Source organism: Artemia sp. Qi Xiang Cuo, chromosome 15 (assembly GCF_049724085.1).
Source record: "Artemia sp. Qi Xiang Cuo chromosome 15, ASM4972408v1, whole genome shotgun sequence".
Lineage (NCBI taxonomy): Eukaryota > Metazoa > Arthropoda > Branchiopoda > Anostraca > Artemiidae > Artemia > Artemia sp. Qi Xiang Cuo.
In genome coordinates, this window is record NC_142808.1 from 9,243,009 (window position 1) to 9,259,289 (window position 16,281).

Consider the following 16,281-nt stretch of genomic DNA (forward strand, 5'->3'; position numbering starts at 1 on the left):
ATACGCTCTATAAATCTTTACACCGCTAATACTATTACTTAATGTGGACTTTTTATACAATTGCTGTCGCCTAGCTAGAGAAACTAGAATACTCTTCGTAACCCAAGGCTTCTTTGGCAAATCAAAATACTTACGTTTCTTCCTAACTTGACTACAAGCAACTACCATATCCTTAATCATCGAATACCAAAGTGTTAATTTATCATTCACATCTATATCATTACTATATAAAAAATCGAAATATTTCCCTCCAAGCTCATTTTTTAACTTCAGTACATTAATAACAGGAAAACAATTATTCGGTACTTGAGAAAGCTCTGATCTTGGCCGGTTCAAAAGAGAAGGAATAGATATCAACAGACCGAAATGATCCGAAACGTCGTTTACAATAACACTCGCACTACTAAACTACTATATCCAGTATTTAAGTAAACGTTATCAAACAACGTAGCAGAATCATAGCCCACTCATGTACATATAATAATAGAAGGCTGTAGTCCATAACCCAGCATAGTGTTTAGAAACTCCCTAGCTCTAAGGTTACTATTCACAGTTCTTAAATCCAAGTTAAAATCAACAAATAAAACAAGGTCTAGTTGAAATTGGTAACTTATCCAATTGCTCTTCTAAAAGTGAGCTAAACTCATCTACATTATACGAAGGGGGTCTATAAACGACAATCATAAAACACTTAAAATTAAGACACTGCAATTCTAACACCATACTTTGAAACACCATTTCTCGATTAACTCTTATATCATCTCTCACCTTAACCTCTCAAAATCATTACGCACGTAAATTGCTAAACTGCCATGTTGATGCTTCTCTCTATTTTTAATATACAGCTTATAATTACCAATCTCTAACAGAGAAGAACTATGGTTCTTCAACCAAGTCTCTGTTAAAGCTAAAACATGAGGGGTTGATTGCAGACATAACTCATTCAGAAACTGGTATGAACTTCCAGTCCCATGACAATTTAAATGAAAAATATTAAATTCACTTTGACAACTAATAGAACTCAAATCACACAGAAACTTATAACGGGAATCAGGATTAACCTCATGAAACTCACCCACATCAAAATCTCTGTGAAGTCCCCCACCCCCCGACTCGTGTAATTTCATCAAATCACTCTCAAGAAAACTCAGCTGGTCCCTAACTAAACTTGACATTCAAAATAATCAATCAAAAGGGATGGAAACCGGAATTTTGGAATGTGAAAAAATAGTAACCTTACCCTGCCATGAGTGACACGACCAAGAACCGAGAAACCAGACCAGCAAAACCTGAAAGAAAACAAAAGATAAGAAAACATGGAACAAAAATAATAACACAAAAAGAATCGCCAACATAGGGGACATAAATAACAAAAACAATGAATACTTCATAGCACAAAAAAAATGAATAAGTTAATAATAAACGCAACAACCGCTTATTTTAAATTTCATAACTGACACTAAACAATACTCACATGATTACAAACCATCCGTTCACAAGATTACCATAATGTCAAATAGGGACCTATATTAAACTCCTTCTCTACCTTCACCACCGCGTAAACCTCTTCCCCTCGCTTAACTGCGCTGATGCGCATTGCTATCACTGCGCGGTGAATTAAGCTCCGGGATTATATCACTAGGGCAGAATTTGGCTCGTGAACCATTAGGACGATCAAAATAAAGAAAAGGTGGAACGGTTTTAAACACCCAAGCTGAAATACCTATATCCTTTAGCTTAGCCTTCTTCTCAAAAAGACTTTTTCCTGCCTCCCAGACAGAAAGAGGGGCATCATCACTAATATAAATCTCTTTCAGATTCCTCACAGATTTCCCTTTCAAATTCTTGCTAACTTTTAGTAAATCAATTTTCTTTTCCTTCGAAAAAATATCTGGTCTTTCATGTTTTGTAGCACTGTAAACTTGGGAACTTCACTTACTTCAAACCCAGACAGACATACTTGCTTAAACGCTTCACTAGCGTCCTCCTTACTGTCGCAAGGCAAATTCCAAACAATAATGTTACTGTCAGATACCTGGTATTCACACATCATTAACCGACTTGCCAGATCAATATTGTTTTTCCTCAGTGGCATCGCTTCACTCGTGATGACGCTAATTTGATTTTTTAGGCTATCAGTTTCGCTTTCAGCTGGTACTACACGGGCTTGAACTTCGGTAATTGATGCGTCAAACTCAAGCTGAGCTTTTTCCAACGATATAACCCTTTGTTCCAGATATCTCATATGTCCATCAATACAGTCTAACTTAGATCCGTTTTCTTTCACGATTGCCAGCATCGTAACAAAATCTTCGGACAACTTGTAACAATGGTGACTGGGACTCCTCGCTAGAAGTGGCCGAAACATCTAAAACTGCTCCATTTCCATCAGTTCCAGCACGCTGGACTTTACGCCGACGTCCCATTTCAGAAATAATTAAACAAGAAACGGCTTACCTCACTAGGCAACAAATATTTATCCACGGAGCTGCCAACGTGCATTAAGCGTTAGCCGTTACAAGAGCACGGCAAACGCCAACCCCGAACTCAGCTCCAAGAACGACTCCTAACGCCAATCTGTAACTCAGCTCCAAAAACAAAAACTCGAAATTTAGGCTAATAGGTCAGCAGCAATTCCTCTTCGGGTTAAATGTACCAAATTGATACGAATAAATATAATTTGAACACTCGATCAAAAATCAGAATCACAGTTCAGAATGGTTTATATTCAGAATAAACTTGTAACCACCACTGGATAAACAAATAAGCGGCTCTCGCGTAACAGGTCCTACTCAGTCATAAGACAAAACATTCCAAATGTTAATTTATTCCAAACTAATCAACTTGGCAATTCAAAAACTAGTCTGTAATAGACCGTAAAGCATAATCCGTTATTACAATTTGAGTTAAAATGTTCACTCATTCACTGCTATCGACCAGACACACCTTATTCCATTTATGATTATTAACTCAGATAATAATTTTTTTTTAAATACACAAGTATCCAATCAATTCAAATTATAAGCAATCTTCAAAATACAGGTACTTATTTCAAGTTCTTACTTTACTTGTGTGAAATTCTGATTGCGTTAAAAATTCAAGTATCCGATTGCACAACTTATCACTGAATTACTTCAAGGTTAAAGAATCAAGTCAAAACAGGTGTATTCCCTTTGAGAGCTAGTTCAATACTTTGAGAGCTAGCTTGCAAAAAAAACTATAAATTACACATTCTCCTGTAGTATTTCGAGCTACCTTGAATAGTTCTCTTCCATTATATTAAATAATGACAATTGATCAGTAATTAATTAATATAATTAAGCCAGCTGCTCCACCGTCTTTCATCGTTGCCGATCTTAATTCGTAGCTCATCTGCTATACAGACGATATTCCGAATTTAAATCAAACTATCCAGCGCATTGGCGAATTGTCTGCTTCGCTACAACCTGAGTACGGCCTCTAGTTCCTCTAGTTCTCGGCCTCTAGTTCCATACCTTAAAGTCAGAAGTCCTTTTCTCCAAATAGAAGCATGAATCATCACCGGACATCCTGCTTGGGAACAGCAGGATAAAGCAAGCTGATCACATTGCTTATTTTGGTGTCGCAAATGAATCGTCAATAAAGCTTTCACCAAAAAGTATGGGTAACTAATAAAAGTACGAACTGGCGTTAGTGTCGATAAAAAGAATCGCGAACGCCATCCAGCGTTTGGTGACACTTAGCATTTTTTCAGTGTAGTAATAAGAATAATTAATTTAATTAATGTAATTGGTGAAATTAGTAAAGTAATACATGTCTGGTCTCAGTTCGAAACAGAAAAATGTTTATACAGCTTGAAAAAATTCCAACCGTCGTCAAACGTTAGTTGGCGTTGATAGTTCTATGTTGACACTAGCGCCAGATCCCACTCTTATAACTTACCCATACTCTTTGACTTACACGGCAACTCCTAATAGTTCGCATCGAGCGTCTAATCGGCCTATCGTATGTATGTTTTGTCACCAATAAGATACGCTTCAACCTTCATCTTCTTTCAAAATTGTTTAATTCCGTCGCCCTACCTTATTATCTGTACATTGCACCTTTCTGGAAATTATCTACAAGTACAGACAAGCCGAAACTTTGTTCAGCTTTCTTTTGCTTCACGAAATATCTTATATCTTTGTTTCTCCACATGAATTCGCAATTCTTATCTTGAAATAAAATTTAACTTTGTTGACCCCGTTATTGCCGTGAATAAGTAAGTTTCTATGTATAATTCCCGTTTATCAAAACTAGGCCATCGTTGGACATCGGTACTGACAGAGAAATTCGTTAAAGTCTTGATGTATTTTGAAATGTTTAAATTTTGTCTTCAATAATTATTCTCTTGTTCTTTTTTTATTATAAAGAGTTAATATATAATGTTAATACGATAAAAATATAATAAATATAAGAATATTAATAAAATATAATAAATATAAAGGGTTGTATAAAAACATATAATAAAAACAAATTATCGACTTCTATAGTATGACACTTTTATATATTCTTTAGGTTGTAGCAAGGCAAGGCCAAACAACTTATAACGGAGTGTTTGATGCAGCACGGAAAATCTGGGCAGAGGAAGGAGGGGCAGCTTTTTGGAAAGGAGCTACAGGTATTTAATTTTAAGTTAGTATAATGCAAAACGCATCTTAATTAATTAAGAACGCATCTTAATTAAGTTAAACGTTCATTCGAAACTAAACATAAAATGGAATTTAATGTAATAATGTATAATTTAAGGTAATTTTGTAGCCCGTATAACGTATAGCCCGTATTTTGTAGCCCGTATAACATAAGCCATCTTGACTAAAACCTTCCAAAAAGGCTTATCTGAAAGCCAACACACCAATTAAATAATAGATCGGCTTTTCTTTTCTTTTTTTCAGAAAAATTGCTATGAAATGTTTTCCTTCAATAGAAAGAAAGCAATGATGCAGTTTGATATGATTTGCTTGATAATCAATCAATGCAAAAAATTGTACGTAATTTAGTGTATAATTTAAGGTGAAAATTTAATTTAATATGATTAAATTAATGTAATGTAAATTGAATGTTTTGACTGTCAACATTTTGAAAAATGTCTTCTTTTTTTGTCAAGGGCGTATGTAGGTTTTTTTCGGAGGACGGGGGGATTACAAAGAAAAAATTTAAAAGCGCATCAAAATTTTATTTTATATGTATTTTGTTGCGTTTTTACGAGTCAGGCAACATTCTGTGGGGTGGAGGTAACCACCTTGAATACGGCCTTGCTTTTTGTTTTGTTTTATTTTCAAACATGCGATTGAAAAGTTTTCTATGGCAAGCTTCCTGACGTCACCATGAAAATAAACTTATAAATGAATACAGACGAATTTTTGATGTGTTTTATGAATTTTTTTTTGTAAACTCCCCCCTCCCCCCGGACAAATCCTGGATACTGCCCTGAAAACAAATAACAAAGGTAGTATAATGAGGATTTTTTTAAGACCGTGGAATTTAGAGGAAACTTCTCTTCTCTAGCAGTCTTCAACAAAACAAATAAATAAATATAAAATTAAGCTTGCATTAAAACGTGTGAAAATTAAATCCAAAACCAGCAATAAACCAGTCCCAACATCATGACTTAAAGCAACTTCAGCTGAAAAAAGACAATAAGAAAAAAGGCAATTCATTCAGATAAAAAACGGCCAGTTTCCACATAGTATGTATGAGTATGCAGCGTAGTATGCTGCTGATTTTGGTATGTATGACTCCAAATACTTATCGGTTGAGTGGATATTTGTAATGTAAAATATTAGAAAAATGAATTGGTTTCTATTCTTTATTTTCTATTCTTTATTCTTCTTTACTCCATTATTTTATTTTTTTACTTTATTGTTTATTCTACTTATTAAATAAAATATTCAACATATTGAAAATATAGATGTTTAATGTCGTAGATCTTAAATTGGCAGGAAATTCTAATTCATAGTTGGAATTAACCATGGCTATCCAAAAGAATGTGATAAAGGTAAAGTTAGGTTAAGTTTAATTTACAAGAAGTCGAATAAATATGCTAATTTTGTACGTCTAACGTTATTGTCTTCTTCATCTGTCAGTCAATCAGCTGATTATCCAAAACAAAAAGAAGAAAAAAAAATCGAAGGAAAACACGTTAACATTATTGGCGCCCATCTTGTAAAATACGAAGCAAAAACAGGAAAATAATACAGAGGAAGGGCAGAGAGAGTGAGGAATTGCATAGAAGAAATGAGGAAGGAAAGGAGAATAGGAAACAATGTTTCAGTAAACAGGAATTTTCAGTAAACTAATGAAAATTCCTAACTGTAACTGTTTACCTAACTTAACTGTAACTGTGTGAAAGTGAACTGTTTTCTGTTTTCAGTGAACAGGAGCTGTTTTTCAGCAAAGAGGAGACACCCAAGGACCCCTTTTTATTAACCCAACTTTTGTAAGGTTTCTAATTTCTGGGGGGAAAATTAGATTGGGAATTGGACTGTGAAATTAATAATATTTTTTAGGAGGAAGTTTTTGACAAGTGTGTGACGAGATAACAATAGAAAAGATGAACGAGGGAATGCATTTTCCCCTGGTTCATCTTTCCAACATTTTGCAACATTTTTTGCAAACATTTGCAACATTTGTTTCAACAAGTTTGCAACATTTGTTGCAAACTCATATAATTCAATCACTCACATAGTTTTGCCATGACTTTCCTTCTTGGATGCTATTTGCATTTTTTTTTTTTTTTTTTTTTTTTACGTATTAGAGGAACAAACTTAGATGTTAGATGGGGTAATTCAAAAGAAAAAGGAAACAAATTTTATATTATATTGAGAAAATAAAAATAAGAAAAAGGACAAACATAAGTGCATCCAACCACTTAAGAAACGTTCGTATGTATTTTAGAGTCAGCATTCTGAATTGCTGCTGGGAGGGAGAGGGGTAGCCTAGGGAGCCAAGTCTCCCATAGGAATGGCTCAACTCTTACATGAAAGTTTGGATAAATTAAATATATTTGTTTTTGTGTGCAAAATTTAACTTCTAAATAAGTTTTGAGACGAAGTTAGCTATATATAACATTAAAAAAGAGAAACAATAAATGTGGAGAGTGTTTAGCCAGAAAATAAGAAAAACAAAAAATTAAAAGAAATACAAGGAATGAGAATACAAAAAAAAACTGTGAGAAATAGACCAAACCCGTAAGATGAGTACTGGGATTAAAAATAATATAAAAAATAGCCAATCTGAATCCAAAGAAAAACAACATGTAGCCACATGCAGCCACGCCACATGTGGCAACGAATGCAGCCACATTCTTACTTTTTATGTGAAATGGTGGCCCTTCTAATTTTTTGTTTTTGATTGTTGTGTTTTCAATTTTGAGCTCAAGATTTTTTTTTTTCAGGAGATATTGTTTTTGTTCAGTCTGTTCCTTTTCCCCGTGATTTTTTTTCTTCTATTTTTATTCTCCTGTTTCTCAAGTATTTTTCGAATTTTAGTTTTCTCGGCTGTTTTATATTGTTTAGGCATCATTATGCTCGTAGGGCGGGTTTGTTGACCAGGTGATCTACGCTTTTCCTTATATTTCCCTGTTAATAAAATCGTAATAACCACGCTACTTGTTTAGTCTAAAAATAAAATTGTCCCTAACTTAGCCATTTACATGAGCCATAGCGTGCTAGACTTGTAATACTTTGTCCGCGAAAACATGAGTTCAAGCCCTGGTATCGGGACGGGGAATGGGGGTCAGTGGTATGATTCTAAGCTCAGCTAGAGTCGACCCAGCTCCTAATGGGTACCTTGAGAAATCTCGGTGGAAAACACGGGAGTGTTGGATGATTTGCCCCCAACTACGCATTGGACTCCCAGCTGAAGGTAGTGAATCAGGAGACGGTACCTATGTTGTGGCACTCCCAGCTGAAGGCAGTGACCTATGTTGTGCAATCCATTGGTCAGAATCGATTTTTTTTTTTTACCAATTTATCTTTTATAAAGTCTGTATTATTGCATGGTTTGTGTTACATTTAGCATGTGAAGCGTAAATGTTTCCGTCGTGTTAATTGCTATGTTTCTATCGTTTAGCTCGGGTTATGCGTTCCTCGCCACAATTTGGTGTTACCCTTGTTACCTACGAATTGCTGCAAAGATTTTTCTACGTCGATTTTGGTGGATCGTAAGTTTTTTTTTTGGCTTTCAAGTGTGTATCGTTTATTGGTTATATCCCTAATTCTGTTATTTATACCACCGATTAGAATTTTCATTTCTTATAGACTCTTATTCTAGCCGTGCCAATGTGCTTCAAAACCTTAAATTGACTGATTCGCCTTTGTTCCTTTTTTTAATGCTAATAATGAAATAATATAAGATTTAAAACAAAAAGAGAGAAGAAATGAAGAATAAATCAAGGGGTCTACAGCTAGTAGAAGGAAAGGAAGAGACGAACTAAACGACGGTTTTTTGCCTGTATAAAACTAGGCGTCTTCAGCGTTAGATATAGAAGAAACTAATTAAAAGAATAAAGATAAAATATGAAATAATTTTTGAAATCTAAAATTAAAAACAATAAGAAAATATTTTAAACAATAAGGTTAACCTGTTTTTGAAATATTATATACATATACATACATATATATATATATATATATATATATATATATATATATATATATATATATATATATATCATATATATATGTCTTATAAATGTCTTATATTTTTTTATTGTTTTTAGTTTTAGGTTTTATTTTTAGATTTTATAGATTATTTTACATTTTTTCTTTATTCTTTTAATTAGTTTTTCTTCTATATTTAGCGCTGAAAACGCCTAGTTTTTTCAGGCGGAATATCCGTCGTTTAGTTTGTCTTTTCCTTTCCTTCTACTGGACGTAGACCCCTTGTTTTGTTCTTCAATTTGAATTTTCTTTTTTCTCTTTGTTTTGTCATGGCTGGCCTGTTCGTCTTTAGATATTTTATAAGATAAGATTTAAAAACAGATCGGTCGCCGGGCCAATGAAACTATTGAAGTTTTCCTTTTCGGCGAAAACACTTCACGAAATGAGTAAAGTAAATAAGGTAAATAAGGAATATATAAGGTAGATAAGGTAACAAAATAAATAAATAAGGAAAACAAAGAAAAATCAAAGCGTCAATATATTCAATGAAAAATAAAAAGAGTGAATTTTGGTCAGAAACAATAGATAGGGAGGACTCGATGATAAAATTCGGTTAAAAAAATGGAGGTTCAAGATCAGTTACTGAGTTTCCAAGTGGTAAAAGAGACCAGCACTTGTAATAACAACACGAAAGGAAAACTCGATGTAAAAACCCAAAAGTAAGGGGTGGTGTCTTTGGTGTTAACCTTTTATAAAGTGTCTTCTTGAGTATTGGTACCAGAAACGCGCTGTAATTAGTCTCTAGGGTAGGTGAGCCTGGCTGTAGGTGACTATTTATACGTTCTTGATTACGTTATGCATATTACGTTGTCCAGATTACGTTGCGTGCAGTTTAGTAATTCCAATGTATTTTTTTTTCTCTGCCAACCAAAAAATCGTCCGCAAAAATATAGGCCACCGAATCAATAATTTTTACTCAGGCTTAAAAATGAAAATAACCGCTTCCGCCTGAGAGCATCCTGCCTTAATGTAAAATTGTCATCAAAACTCTGTTTTCTGATTTTTTTTTTTTTAGAAAAAATCTGGTTTCCGATTGCGCCTTTGTGAATACGAAATCGGCTCGTGTCAGTCAAAGTCTGCTCGTTTATACTCTCGTATTTTTCGATGATTTTCCTATAGTATCATTTAGTCAATGTAATAAGAAGTGGCGTCGTTCGGGGGGAGGGGGTGCAGTGTGGGCAGTTGACCCCCAATGATTGAGAGAAAAAAATTATTATGTAGCCCATTTCCCTTGACTCTCTAGATGTAGACCTCTCTTCCCCCCCCCATAAAAATGCTGGAAATACGCCCCTGATAATAAGTAGGACGTTCAGTATTTTGTCGGTGCAGTTCCTATGCCCGATGTATTCTAGGAACTATTCATGGCATCTTAGCGTTGAAGGGCAATGTAGTAGTGTTGATAAAGTAGTGTTGATAGTTACTTTAAAAATAATTAATTTTAAAACGTTTTCAAAAAAAAAATTCAAAGAAAAATGAAGAAACATGTAAACCTAAGATGAGCTCTATAGTCTCAAAACTGCATAGATTTTGAAAGGACTTGTCATTAAAGCAATCTTTAGAAAGAACAAATAAGAGCAGCCTAGGTGATGAAATAAGGTAAATTCTTAATTTTGTTGTTATAACTTAGTTTTAAAAAGTATTATATTTTGCTAAGAAGGGGATTGCTTTGGTAAATTTATTTTGCTTGTCCTTGGATATAAAAAAGAAATGAATCCACAACTTTTTCTCTTGTCTAGAATGACATCATGAAGGTGAGAAGGAGCAACTTCATGGAGGGGGGGGAGGGGGGTAAAGAGTGAAGCTTTGACTAGAATGATTTGGAGTATGGGCGTGTGCAGCCAGTGGGGTCATATCACGGAAATGAAGGGAGGGAGGATTGTGTTTTTCGAAATCTAGGGATTTGGCAGCTTTGCTGCTTTTAATTTTTTCAATGAAAATGCAAAAAAGGCCATTTTTATGAAAATACTAAAAATAGGAATAACTAAAAAAACTAGAAATACTAAAAAAAATTTCTATTTGTAGGAGTGGGGAAATCTTTGATGACAGATGCAACCCCTCCCAATTAACGCCGTTGTGTGCATCTGTTTTGACCTTAAGTGATGTGGGGCTGTTGTGAATTGTTGATAATAGTAATTTACTTCAATTTTATTTAAATTTTCTTTTATCTTTGAATTATTCTTGGTATGAATAGGATACGTGCTGTGGATGAAGGGTAACAGATTGCCAAGGATTGTCCTTTTTGGCCAACTGTCTAGGGCCAAACGAAAAGCAGGTCGTCCCCGAATGGGGCGGGAGAATATCATACGGAAATATCATAAGGGAAACGGGAACTTCCTTGATTCAAAGAGGGAGGCTTTGAATCGATTGGGATGGAGGAAGAGCGCGCGTAGCTGTGTTGGCCTTAGGCGGCTTGATGCTGCAGTGAGTTGTAGTAGTAGTATGAAGTGCCTTCTATTTGACTAAATATGTGAAGCTACTTTGCCTTCTTTTAGAGAGAACACGTTTTCAGTTACCCATGAATATATTAATTTTATTTTAGGCGTCCTGCTGGATCTGAATCTCGGATAGCGACAAGTGCAGAAACTGCAAGAAGCTTGAATCCTGATCATATTGGAGGCTACCAAGTAGCGTTACCGATCTTAGATGGCGTGGAAAGTAAATTTGGCTTAGTATTGCCCAAATTCAGACCCCACTAAACATAGTCTCGTTTTTAGTAGTTAAAGTTTGTTTCTGTAATAGTTTAGGCTTTGTGTTTGGCGGTGGCAGGTGCGTCCCCCAAACCCTTTCTCATTTTCTTGTCATCTGATGATTATGAAGATTATAGCTGGTGATTGTAGTACTTGTAATCTGTAATAAAAGATTACAGAGTGCAGTTAGTAATGAAAAGGAAATTAATTTATTGCAATAGAAAGATAGATGGCTCATGTCTAAAGCGTAAAATTTGTCCTTCGTCAAGTGAATTAATTATAGAAGATATGTAATCTGTGATGGCCAGAACAGGGGGCTCATTAAAATAAAGCAGTAGTGCGCTACTGAAAAAGAGGAAAATTCATCAATTAAAGTTTTTTTATGGCTGTTTTAACACTTGTATTTTATTAGTTTTAACCCGTTGTTGTGAATTTTAGTTTTCTGCGGAGAATAATATCTTAGTTGTCTTTCCTCATTTCTGTATATCTGACTCAAATTATGTAACATAATTTTATCCCATAACAAAACGCTGAATAAAATGATCTTCTGAAAAGAATCTAAAAAATCTTTGTATTCGCTTTCATGTAAAATTACGGAAATCTGATCTTTTGTTTTTGGAACAAAGTTCCAAAGTTTAGCCCTGTTGAGAATTTTTGGGAAATATTTCTCCTATCTTGCTTCTCAAAAAACTCATGGGTTGCTATCTCCTCTTAAATGTGGCAGAAAATGGTTTAAGATGCAATTAAGCTTAAACAACAATTATATTGACGAATTATAGATAACTTACGTGAAAAAATTTTGATTATGTTTAGTCCAAAGTAACCTTGGATAAACAAGTCTAGAGATTTACTTTCAACCCGTATTGTATCAGATTAACAACCCTTCTTGACTACTAAGGTCCTTTCGTCGGTAGAATGTTATTACCACTTCAATGTGGTAATTTTTCAACCCGTCTTGCATTGCATCGGGTTAACGACGCTTCTTTACTATTAAAGTCCTTGTGTCGGGCATACCCGTCTTGTTAACCAGGCGCATGTGTTCTAAAACTGTCAAAAATCAATAAACCTTTGCTGCCAACTATTTGCTAGCGATTAAATCGTTGCTGCCACCTATTTGAGGAAAGATCGGGGACTATCATCAGGACAGTGTAGTACATGAATTTGATTTGGACTAGCTGTAAATTTATAGAATAAGACATCAAGTATATTTTGGGCTGTTCAAATATTTGTGAATAAATAATTTGAGTTTATTATTTGGACTTGTATGCAAGAAATTCTGACACTATGGTTTTTGTGCGTTTCCGACGAAATTTTTTGTTTAAAAATTTTGATACTCAGATAGGTTGTTTTAACCAGGTCAACTTAATAAGATTTTTCTATGAATGCCTCTACTATTTCTTTCATCTTGTCGCCTGATAAGGAATGGTCTGTACGCGATATTCCCTATAGGATGATTTTAAATAGAAAGACACCCGATGCTGTGAAATAGGTTTTCAGTGCATGACAACTCTCGTAAGACCCCCAGTACTCAGCCAGTTCCTAATCTTGACCAGATGTCCTGATTAAAGATAAACTTTCCTACAAATAGAGAGAAGACTCCTAATCTTGGACATTATGTGTATAGGGTCGGATATTTGTGATTTGTTAAGGCTCCTAATCTTGGACATTATGTGTATAGGGTCGGAAAGTTGTGATTGGCTAAGGCTCCTAATCTTGGACATTATGTGTATAGGGTCGGAAAGTTGTGATTGGCTAAGGCTCCTAATCTTGGAAATTATGTGTATAGGGTCGGATATTTGTGATTGGCTGATGATTAGGACTAGACCATTTGGAACTGGTTGACCATCTGGTGTTCCAATTTTGAATTTAGACAAAAGTTAGCTCTAGTTCATATAAATACAACTATTCTGTTTCACTGCACTTGTCTTAGATTAAGTCAATCCTTGGTTGACAGTGTCTGTCATTAGGATATATTTTTCAAACTTTGATATCCTTTTTCTAATATTAGATAGTATTTTCTAAGATTAGGCTCAAGCATGAAATATGTGGCCAAGATCCAGGCTCGATTATTGTCTATCAATATATTTGAAATTGTGAGTGCTGTGTTTGGTTAAAATATTCAAACAAATCACATACCCGTTAAAAGATTTTGACACATCCAATGGTGAAATAATCCAATTTCTAGGTTGTATGTTTGAGATTTTACAATGACTTAGCTGTTAAAGAGTGGATTAGCTGGCTGATTACTGGGTATCTTACCCTATTTCATGTATTAGACATAAGTTATGTATCCAGGCTGAAAAAATACTCGCCAATAAATGCAATAAAATAATAAAAGGACCAGATATCAAAAACAGTTTTAGGGCAGTCTGGTCTCCAACAATTTTGAATTATAAAAAAGGACTAGAACACGCAATTTTTGATTTCTATGACCACGAAGGGGAGATTGAGGATGAGGAAGAGGCAGCCCCCTTCCTATTTCGAATAAATTCTGATAATTTGGGGGTTTAATGTTACTCTATAATTTGATAATAACAGCGTAGACCAGAGATATTCGCGGAAATCAAGAGGGATTAAATATCAATTTCTAAAGCCAACGGTAAATGCAATAGAAGATGCTTAAAGATGCAGTTTTCGTCCTAAAACCTTGGAAAGGTAAATTCAATCAACTGTGACGAATTCAAGAACCATAAAACACATGGGAAATATATAATTTAGGCAATATATTTGTACACTAGAGGGTTGGAATAAATTATCGTGGAGCTGCAGTCGAAATGTGTTAACTAAATTATTCTGCATATTCTCAAGTAAGTATTGTTGTCTTTAACCCTTTTCTAGCCAAATTAAGAGAAAAAGGTATCATCTTCAAGGGTTCATAAAGGGCATAAGGGCTTAGCATTGAGTGGTATGTTCACCTAACTCATAACTCAGTAATGGAAAGGTATTCATATATATCCAATAATTAGCTCACCTTTTAAACTGGAAACCAACTATGTGAACTAGTAATATATACTCCTTAATGCTACTTATATCTGATCCAGGGCATAAACTGACTTATAGCCCTCTCTGGTGCTAGGAGGTGACAGATCATTAGATTTAACTTTTTACAGTCCCGGGTTGGGAGGGAGACAACTTCAAGCCATGAATCCCATTGGTGGCCACACCAACGAAAGCCATCAATTGATTCTACGTCGATTTTAGTGGTATTCATGCGTATATATGCTCATGGACCCGAGGGAAACAGTCAACATTTTTTTTTTCTTTATTATAAATGCGGCAACGTCTTCTATTCACAAAAAAAGAGGAGAAAAGCGAGAACGGGATTTTACAAGACCCACGAAAATAGTAGATGCAACAAAACGGATATTTCGAGAAGACAGTGGCTTCTCTTCCTCAGCAGTATTAGAGAAATTCTCAAAAATCAAGTTCACATTTTCTAGGCAAAAATGCGAACGATTTTGAACAGAAAAAGAAAAATAAAAAGACAAAGAACAAATAACGTGGAGATCAAATGAAACAAAATCCCAAATCGGAAGAATTTCAAAGCTAAAAACATGGAAGAAAGCAGCAGGTAAAATAAAAAATAGACAATTTTTTCAGTTATCAGTGTGTGATTTATTCAGCCATCTATTCAGCGTGAAGTCTAAAAAACTCAATTTGAAAGAATAAAAGTTGTTATGTAATAAATTCTGAACTAAATTTTCTGAATAAATGCAACATCACACAAGTTTTACCTATCCAATCATATTCTATGATATTGCTTTCTAATTTATTTCTCGCAATACTTGCTAGGGTTAATTGTCAACACCATAGTTACAGCAGTATCTGCAACCTAGAAGAGTTAACTACGACTCCTAGTAACGACAAAATGTACTCAAGGGAATTGTCTGGTCTAACTTCAAAAGATTTTACGAATCGAAATATTACCAGTGGCAACTCATTGCTTTGACAGGTGAAGATTGCTCCAGGAACATCTGTGTAAATCTATAAACATTGTCACGTGAGGTATTTTTAACTTTTGTTATTTTCACTGAAAACGTGAATTTTTCAACTCAGCAGCAATAAAAATACTTATGAGACTGAACTTCTGTGACAGGAACAAATTGAACTGAGAAATATAGTCTTGATGTGATATATCATAGTGAAGGAGAAACTTATCGTTCGAAACTTTGAAAACTTGGCACGCGATCAATTCTCTCAATAAGCCTTGAGCATCACCGTCCTGCTTTATTCAGTCAGCTCCTCCTTCTAAATCCGATTTCAGATCGTTATCACCCAGTATCATCTGTGGTGTAGAAAGTTCTTCTGACACTCGAGGCGGAATTCCAACTTGTCACGCCCCCCTCCCCTATTTTTTTAAGAACTGTTAAACTTACAATTAACAAGACTCATTTAAAGTGCTTACGTTATGGAAACAAATAAGTGAAAGGAAAGGTAATTTGTGCGTTTTTAAGAATTCGTACCAAATATTTTCATGTAAATAACTTAAATACATAATGAAGTATAAACAAAATACAATATTTTTAAACATATTAGTCCTATTAACACTGTTATAACATCAATGTTATACTAAATATGATTATTATATGCGAAACGATTAATAAGTTATTAAAGGTTGTTTTCCAAAAGAAATGGCAAATTCAAGCTACTACCGCTACGATCCGTGTTAAGACGGATAGGAGATGGTAAGGAAACTACTTTGAAAAGAATGTTTTGGGTAGATAACATACATGAAAAACAATAGAAAAAATAGCCCTTGTCGATCCGTTTTTGTCAGCCCTACAAGGATGGCACTCGGGGTGGTACATCCCCTCCGTGTCCCCCTTCCTACTCCACTGAGCATCTTTACTATTATATTTGTTTCTTTAATGCTATGCTTTCTAGTCTGCTTGCCACTTTAGAAACGAAAGATT

At 34.6% G+C, this 16,281-nt stretch overlaps 1 protein-coding gene across 2 annotated transcripts in view; it reads left to right on the top strand.

Moving 5' to 3' along the window:
- aralar1 (calcium-binding mitochondrial carrier protein aralar1) overlaps positions 1–12,621 on the top strand; it is an 81,103-nt gene extending 68,482 nt beyond the window's left edge. For both annotated transcript variants that reach the window (XM_089101943.1, XM_089101944.1), the window contains 3 exons: positions 4,537–4,639; positions 8,092–8,182; positions 11,221–12,621. In XM_089101943.1, coding sequence (XP_088958069.1) covers positions 4,537–4,639; positions 8,092–8,182; positions 11,221–11,377 — 351 coding nt within the window. In that variant the 3' untranslated portion in view covers positions 11,378–12,621. The remainder of the gene's footprint in view (positions 1–4,536; positions 4,640–8,091; positions 8,183–11,220) is intronic.
- Positions 12,622–16,281: the final 3,660 nt, after the last annotated feature.